This window comes from Xenia sp. Carnegie-2017, unplaced genomic scaffold (genome assembly GCF_021976095.1).
Source record: "Xenia sp. Carnegie-2017 unplaced genomic scaffold, XeniaSp_v1 HiC_scaffold_3, whole genome shotgun sequence".
Taxonomy (NCBI): Eukaryota; Metazoa; Cnidaria; class Anthozoa; order Malacalcyonacea; family Xeniidae; genus Xenia; species Xenia sp. Carnegie-2017.
The window spans coordinates 9,177,411-9,186,621 of record NW_025813493.1 but is presented as its reverse complement, the minus strand read 5'-3'; the positions used below and the strand labels follow the sequence as shown (position 1 = coordinate 9,186,621).

Here is a 9,211-nt window from a genome sequence, read left to right as displayed (position 1 = left end):
GTCCCACCCTCTCTTTGTTTCCCCTTGATTAACATAACTCTTATTTACAATTTAAACTACAAATAACCCGCGGAAGCAATAAAATTATTATTCGCTTATGCAAATAACTCCTTTATTTCTTTCATAAAAAAAAAAAAACACAATAATGCTGCAGTATGAAAATGTGTAAAAGCTGTAGCAAGATATCTGTCATAATTCATTCTTGAAATTTGGTCTTAGCGGCTAATGGGGTTGCACCGTATTGTTCAATAAGAATTTTTAAGTCACAACAAATTTTATGAACAAGATTGAAAACCAGACATTTGGTTTGTTTACCACAATATGATTTTGTATTATAAATTTTACAAAATTCATTATAAGTGTTTTGTTTCGAGGTTCTATCGTTGAATGTAGATAATAATTTTTTTTTTGATTTGATAGATGGAAGTTCTGCTTTGATATGTTAACGGCATCTGTTAATGTATAGATAACGTTAAAATGTTTTGTGAAAGGAATATATTTCAATCAAAACCATAAAACTCATTAAATATCTTTCCTATTGTTCTTGTAATTTTTCTCAAATTTTTCCTAACCAATTTGAAATAGCCTGTTGATAATTTTTTTAGAAAATTTTCAATTAGGTACAGGTCTGAATTTGAATGTGGATTATCAACAGCAAAGTTGAGCCTTGCAATTTAATCTCACTCATTACCAATATCGTAGATGTACTGACATTTATGTAAAGATGGATGATATTTTGACGCCTTATTGACTGTGTTATGTAATTTTATAAAACAGTTTCGGCGTACAAGTCATTCTGATAATTTAAAATGATAGCATGGCCTGTTCCTATTTTTGTTTGAAATCGTTGAATAGTTGCTCAAATTAATTTCATTGTATGTTTTTAAAAACTTAAATAAATGCAAAAAAAAGTTTAATTTATAAAAAGAAAACAATATGCACGTTGATATAAAGCTATTTGATAAGTTTATTTACTTTTACTATTTACTTTTCAACCTTAAATTCATGTAAATATTTTAAATCATTAACTCAGATTACTATAATTTTTTAAAAACTTTACGCAAATTAATACAAAACGGACCAAAGTCATCCTCAAATAAACGTCGTTCACTCTTACAACTGGCATTGTTTTACATTGCCTGCTTTGTGCTCACATCCCATTTTCTGTCTTCCATATTTATCTGTGATCATTACTTTAATGAAGCCAGTGTGTGAATATTTCCAAGTGCCAAAAGCAATAATTCTTTCTTTGGGGCCTGATAATACAGTATTCACAGCTTGAAATGATTCCAGACCAGACTTGTTCCACTCGATGGAGTACAGCCCATCAAGTTCAAACTCTGCTTTCCAATGGTATGTCAGATCTTGAACAGATTTCACGAGGTTAATTGTAATTTCCTCATTTGGTGGAACATGAACTGTGACTACTGTTTCATCTGTAACTGTTTTTTCTGTTGTATTTATTGCTCCCGTACTCAAAGATTGTGCTTTAGATATTTGTGCAAAAAATATAGTTTTTATCTCTGGAAGGGAAATTTCTTCACCAGATACTTTAAACGCTGTACCAAGTGCTACCGCTGAAGAGGCTCCAACAATGGTGGAAAGGGTGTATGATTCAGTTGTTGATATCAAAAGCTGTTTTTGACAATCATATCTTACCTTGAAGCGTGAGCAAACAACTGGATAAAAATAGGGAACTGACTGAAGTTTAAAAGCATTGTTTGGCGTCTTATTTTTTAGATTGAAGTTTTTTGCGTTTAATTTTAACGTTTTCACATTTGAAGAATCTGATAAAGTGATGCATTTAAAAGTGCTGGCTGTCATTGATTTGTCCATTGGATTTATGGAGCATTTTTTTAAGTTCCCGTTTTTATCTTTCAATCTTACTGCCAGCATTGGGCCAACGTATTTTCCCATTTTACAGCAGTAGTAGTTTTCAAGGCAGAACAAATTGTTACATTTATTTCTATACAAGCCAGTCATGTAATAATTTGATGGACAACGACTCCATCCTCTAAAGTCAAATGATCGTCCGACGTCCTTTTGCTGGCAGTGTCCCCACTGTTTTACTTGCGTTTTAGGCCGACAGCATAAAGCTTTTTCAATATTGGACAATGTATTTCCGGATGATCTGTAGAGCCCAGCCATGTAATAACCATTATTACAATACACCCAACCCTTCCTGTCGAATTCCACCCCCCAATCATGATGATAACAATCGCGATCTTTTGAAGAGGAATATAGATATTCAGGAGCATCATAACAGTCTACTTGTTCTATTTTATAAATTGGATCAGACTTGGTGCTTGTGTTTCTGTACATTCCAGTCATGTATCTTCCATGTCCACATGTTGACCATCCTCTTGAATCAAAGCTACTTCCCCAGTTATCGTAATGTTGTCGATGAGTAGGCTTTTGAACGAGACCTTCCATATCTGTTCTGTAAGCTGTGTTGTTCTGCCATTTCATAGACAATCTTTGAAGAACAAGTTTTGCCACGTTGATGTCGCCAACAACGCTAACAGAATATGCATTTCGACCACCACAGCAACTTCTAGGACTGTGACAAGTCGACCATGATCGACATGAAGTTTTGCAAAAAGAGTCATTGACATTTTTCCCTTCAGGATAGACATTTCCGCAAGAGCACAGATTTCCTTTTGTTGCTGCAATTATGAATTCCTGAGATTTGCACCAAAATTGACATTTGTAGTTGGAATTGTAGCGTCCAAAGTTTCTGATGGTAATTCTTCCTTGAAGGGATGAAAAACATCCATTGACGTCATAGGAAAGTGCAGTTGATGTTGACATTGTTGAATGCAACAAGACTGTTGCTAATAGAAAACAATTAAACAGAACCATGTCCTACAAACAAAAAAATTGTTAAGCGATCAGTTATCTATACTGGAATAATAAATTTCAATTGTTATATTTTTTCAAATTATCAGCGGGCGGAATTATAACCTTTCTGAAATGTGATTGGCTGCATTAGCGGACGGTTTTTTATGATGTCTTGACCGGGGTCCGGTGTCCTATACGGCTTAATACTTGTACAAAAAGCTGTTTTGCTTTGGGGGTTACTTCGTTTTGTTTTGTTTCATTTCATTTTGTTGTAAAAAGGAAATTGTAAGCCAACTTTTGATTGTAATAAACTATTTTAAATACATTTTGAGTTCTCAAGTTAAACGAAGAGCAGCAAAATTTAATTGTTTACTTGGCCGCCCTTATTTAATTTGACTGAGCAATCTAATAATATTGCTACCTTTAGTAAAAAATTAAATACGTTATTTCCCATTTAGGTCTGTCCGGATGGAAAAATATTTCCCCTTGGTCCTGATAAAGTTATTATTATTTTAAGCACATATTGAAAAAAAATGAGATCAAATGTCATGTTGGATTAATACAACACAGTTTAAGTTCATGCTACTGTATTTACACTAGACAATGTCGAAGTAAATTTTACGTACCATCGTAGGATTAAATAAATACAGTTCAAAACGCATTAGCTTTCAGAGTAATACTTGTTTTACCTTGGGACTTTCGCGTATGTAATGTAGCATAGGTGTACAGAGACAATCCCAATTGAGGGGGGGTGGGAAGACTTCACCGCAAGAAAAATGCACCTAATTTTCGCTAAAACAATGCAAGTAAATAAATATTTTTTCACGAACCTATAAATTGTTTGTTTCAAAACATTTACAGTGTTTATATATAATCAGTGATGTAGAAGGGGGGGCGCTTGGGAGAGGAGCCCTCCTTCCTCCGCTAACGCTCGTATGCATAATATATGTAAGGTAGCCTGCTCTTTCACATAGTTCAACCTACACTATTCACTTGGAAAAGTTTCTATTTCTAAGTAAATAAATCATCATAATGTTTTTAGCCATAAATGGAAGAGGTAAATTGCTGGTTTTCGTACTGAATGTTGATCAAAATGCTATTAACCAGAACAATCGAGTATGTTGCAAAAATTTTTTGAACGAAAATCAGATATTGGATATACAAGGAAACCGGGTTATATTTCAGCACCTGTAGAGAAGAGCGCGGAAATACATTAGGGAGCTTTAGCAAAGACTACGAATATGACTAAGAGTACGAAGTACGTCATTTTGGCGCAAAAATATTGTTGCACGTAGCCGTCATCAATCAAAACTTTCATGTATTCCGTATGCAAAATGAAAGGATAACAAACAGTAAAATAGTACAAATATATCGTTCATAAAATGCAAAATAGGGAAGATTTCTCTCTATAGAATTCTATATTCTCGCAAAATCAGTATTATCAATTCATAAATATTATTATTGACAAATAGAGCCGAAGCTACTTCGCAAAACTCGGTGTTTTTATAGTAAGAAGCTCGTTCTGTTGTTTACAGCTAAAACAAAATTTTGACGAAGCAACAACGACAAAAAACTTCCTCGTGCCATTCCCTTCGTACTCGTTGTCGTAGTTGTACTCTTGCTAAAGCTCTCTATTAAAAGGAGAGCAGTGGGTACTGTGCTTTAAACAAAACCTGCTGTGCGTCGTCAAATTGCAAACCAATTAAACAATCGGATCCCATATAAATGTAACCCATTTTATGAAAATTTTCATCTTCATTAGACATCATCTTCCCTTATGAGTTTTTCTGAAATGTTGGATGGTAATGTTGCTCTAAATTTTTGCAGGCGTGACCTCTGGAGCTCCCCGAACGAGACATGTCATTGAAACGAAGATACACTTCTTAACACTAATTTTAAAAATTTGCTTTAATTTAATCAACGCCAATTTTACATTCCTCGCAATTTTAAGTTTGTAGACTTTGCTAATTTTTGTTAGTTTATCGTTAATCAAAAATCATATCGTTAATTATTCACTGTTCATTATCATCAATTATTTTCATTACTTTAACAGCAAATAAAGACTTGTTCTAATTGTGTTCTAGTTGTGTCCTAATTTTGTTCTAATTTTCCTCTCCTTCGCGTTAACGTGATTATTTGCCAATCAATATAATAACACTTTAGCACTACAAGAAACAATTCGAGCTAATTTATATCACGTTTATTTTGTACTTCGATAATTTAATATTGCAAAGTTATTTAACACCAACACCAGTATAAAAGGTGTCCAGTTGCATTGCGATATGTGATATTTTAGCGCATTCACAGTAAGACAAACAAAAAGATTTTAGACAGTGTACCATCTTTAATAAAATAAGAAACGAAGTAATAATCATCGAACTGCTAATTTCCGTGAACATTCGGTTGATTGTCTATTTTTGAAAGACTACTGATTTGCGGCCGTGATTTATGAGTAGTGCAAATCAATCGGTTGATCTTTTTGAATTCTCAGGTTAGCAGTCCGGTAGATCCGTGAGTCGGAATCGTATAGTTTATAAGTACATAATTTTTTATTCGATCTAGTAAATAATGATATAGTATAAATAACATATGTGCTCTGTTTAACAGTATACCAAACGTAAATACATAAACTCACTTCTTTGCCGGGTCCTCACGATCTACATTAATTTCAATTCAGGTTAGCAGATATAATAAAGTAATACAATGATTACGCTTTCGCTCAGGTTAGCATGTGGTAACTGTCAGCTGCACTATAGACTAAAATCCTTTGTGACCCAATGAATATTACGCGTGAAATTACGCGTCAGTTAAAACATGCATAAATTAAACTCTAGTGCTAAATAATTATATCCGTGCAGTTTGTCAGCAATCCACTTTTCTTAGCTAAAGCTGTGGGAAAACATCACAAAACAAAGCGTGTTTATCATAAAATGTATTTATTTTACATCTGAAATGAAAAAAGCCAATACTAAACTTCTAAATCTTTTTCATATATTGCATCGGAACTGACAGTGTCCGGGATGTAAAACTCTGACGCAAATCATACAATGCTCATGACACTGCAAAAGTGACATAAGTATAAGTAAATAAAATGGCGACACTTAAAATTCAAATTTAAATCGCAAAATACAAAATGCAGAAGTACAGTTCACAGTCAATGATATGCCAGATTTGAAAATTCCAAATTTTTTCTACACATTAATTGAAAAATAATTTCGCAAATTTAAGATCTTTTAAATAATGAAAAGAAATATATACTGCCGAACATGATGAATCATATCACGAGCTTAATTTCATATTACAATACCAAACAGACTTAAAACAATGAGCTTTGAAATACCTTCGAATCTTCCCGATTTGTAATCCTGAGCACTTCTAATGTCGTAAAATACCCCCAAAAAGCTATAGCAAACAGCGTATGCTCAGTATACAGAATGAATACAAGTCTATCCAGTTCGTAACTAAATATTTGACGTAACAGCTAAGAAACTCAGGTGCATCGGACGGACAATATAATAGGGGAGGGGGTGTAGATCTAAGATTTATGCGAGATAAGGATACGGCTTGGGTTAGATATTGGCTTTCAAAGTTTAACTTTTATCATTTATTAAAATTGCTGCCGGGCATGTAGAGACGGCGTTTTTATAAAAAAGTGCGGAGCTTGCGTGACGTAGGAACCATTGCGTTTTAATCTTAACTATGCGGATCGTATTTTTGTATGTGAAACGCGTGTTTGACTATAAAAGAAGGCGCACAAAAATTATAATGCATGATCAAAGAAGTGTTTGTTTATGCTTATTTGATCAAGAATTATGATTGGTTCGAAACACAATCAAATACATAATACTATAGAAATGCTAAATAATGTCATTGCTGTTGTCTGATTGCCCGCTAAAACTGACAGAGAAGCAAAAGATCTTCTACACGACAAAATTAATATACTTTGGCATGAAGTTCTTGTTTGTGTTATTTTTCAAATTTATGTACAGGGAAGAATAAGCTTCGAGATGTTTAAGGAAACTCTTGTTCACTCGAAACAAAAATTTGATATTATTCTTAGAGCAAAAGTCATTGCTTATGATTTTGCCAGGTCATGCATTCACAACAAATTCATGTCTGTCTAGTCACAAAATGTTAAAGAAGAATCCTGCAGAAATCTCAATTTTATTGACAATAAGAACATTTGCTTTTGGTGTACGTAGCTAAATATGACAAAATCAAGTCATTTCTATAGCGGTTCTCAAGTGCCACGTAAAGTATATTCTTGTTTTGCTGAAGCCAAATTCCTCTCTTTGTTTGTGACGTACAACATGCCGTAAAAATGACATATAAAACAATGTGGTTATCTAATACAAGTTTAATCACAGTATCACACTTCAGCCTCGTACAAAGATAGCATATTAGCAGGCCTACAGAAGAAAAGCTTAAAGGAAGCAGGTAATAATTCTTTAAGTACTGTATGATTTCACTGTTCATTAAGAAACTACATTACATTTTGAATGAAATTTATCATTTGAGATATTTTCCGGTCGGTTTCTTTGAAGAGTGCTCTAAAGAAAATTTTTTACATTATATGGTTATTCTTTCCCTTCGACTATAGAAATGGAAAATTAGAAAAAATGTTAGTGAATGATGGGAAGAGGCCAAGATCTTTTGAATTTTTCAGCTATTGTAAAATGAATAATGCCATTAAATAGCACCGAAATTGGCTGCTAAATTGCTAATTGCTATAAAAGTAAAAATATTTTGTACCATATATCACGGTTTTGGTGTTTTTAATACTGTCTTATCAACAAACACGTACAAAAGCGCCGCTTGCAAGATTCATATTTATGTCACGTAAAATCATCAACTAATAGCATGATATTTGATAATCATATAACTTGTAAAGCTGCAACGCACCAAGCGCAGGAAACTTGTATTCTGAAACTGCGATTCATCTCAGCACTCTCTGCTATATGTTCCATTTACTCGCCGGGTGATTTGATGTGAAAAAAGGTCGAAAGATAGTGTTTCATTCACAGTGTATTTGATGAATTTTTGAATAAAAATGAAGGAGACAGTCCAAACATTTATAGTAAACATAAATTGCTTACGTACACGTAGTACTAGTGCTCTCACATGGAGAAATCCAACTGGCTTCATACCGAGCAAAAACAATAGAAATTCTATGAGCTACAATACAAAACCACAGTAGGTCCGTATGACATTATTGAATTTAATTAATCTTGCCGATGTAGTCATAACAGAATATAGTACTAATTATGCAAAATTGCAAATTATGATGTATATGAATATACTAAAGATACTCGTGGAAGAGCCTATTAGTGTAACTAAAATATGATTAGTTTTTCAAAAACGCTTACGGTGCAGTTAAGTTTCAATTTTCTTTACCGTATTGCATCTTTAAATAAATTTCGGCATGTTGTAAATCTTTTTTCAAGAAGTTGGAGCAGTAATTGTTGCAAATCTGCTACAGTGAACAATAGGGGGTTAAGCAATAGTAGAAACCTGTGTTTAGATAGATCAATTTATTTGCAGTTGTGAAACAGGAGAGGTTTTATGTTATTATTAATGAGATAAGAATCAGATGCATAGGCCTAGAAAAGCTTCAATTTGGGGGGGCTAGGGGGAGAGAGAGGGAATAAACTTCTTGCCTGAATTTTTAACATATGAAAGAACCATTGCAGTAATTTATGATCACCTGCAGGTTTTGTGGTTAAGATCAATAGGTCGAGTGATATTGAAGCCCTCGATTCGGAAGTGGTGCAGTTACTAGCTGCAAACTGGGGGCGTTGAGGACCTTTTAGTTTCTGAGAGTATTCACCCCCATGAAGTTTTTCATTCCAGGAAGAGTAAATTGCAATTTTTCACATTCTAAGGGCACTTTTAAAAAAGTAATAAACCATGTAACACGATTACAATTCTATGTCGTTAACTAGCCCAAACAAAGAGCCTATTTCTAATTTTAGATGGGGCACCCTCATCCTTATTTGTTTGGTTACCTAATAATCACCACAAAAAAGCAACATATATTAGTTCCTGTTTTTGTAAAACTTCAGCAAAATTGACAGAATACGAAACACAACTTCGCAACTTACTGCAAATTTTCAGTTTTCAGTTTTAGTCTACATTTTTTGCAAAATTGGAGCTTAAACTTCAGGTTTTTTGATCTAACAGAAGTGGAAGTTTTTGAAACTTTTCCTATAAGTTAATGACAATCAGTTGAAAAAATATCAACTGAGGCAGTTTTGCTAACTGATACTTGCATATGCTGAGGTAAAATTTCAGGGCTTAAATATAATAATAACACTGTTCTTACCAGGATCTAATATTTTTAACAGGTTTCAAATACTTGAAACATATGAAA

At 33.5% G+C, this 9,211-nt stretch overlaps 1 protein-coding gene across 2 annotated transcripts; it reads right to left on the bottom strand.

Annotated features, from left to right (window-relative positions):
* Positions 1-943: 943 nt before the first annotated feature.
* On the bottom strand, positions 944-6,330 carry LOC124454309. 2 transcript variants are annotated; one of them, XM_047005129.1, is made up of 2 exons: positions 6,182-6,330; positions 944-2,865 (listed from the first exon to the last, which is right to left on the bottom strand). In XM_047005129.1, exon 2 carries the CDS (start codon positions 2,860-2,862, stop codon positions 1,114-1,116), a length of 1,749 nt encoding a protein of 582 aa, XP_046861085.1. In that variant the 5' UTR covers positions 2,863-2,865; positions 6,182-6,330; the 3' UTR covers positions 944-1,113. The 2 variants fall into 2 exon arrangements, with proteins under 2 accessions (XP_046861085.1, XP_046861086.1); XM_047005130.1 differs by lacking the exon at positions 6,182-6,330 and adding an exon at positions 5,477-5,666.
* Positions 6,331-9,211: the final 2,881 nt, after the last annotated feature.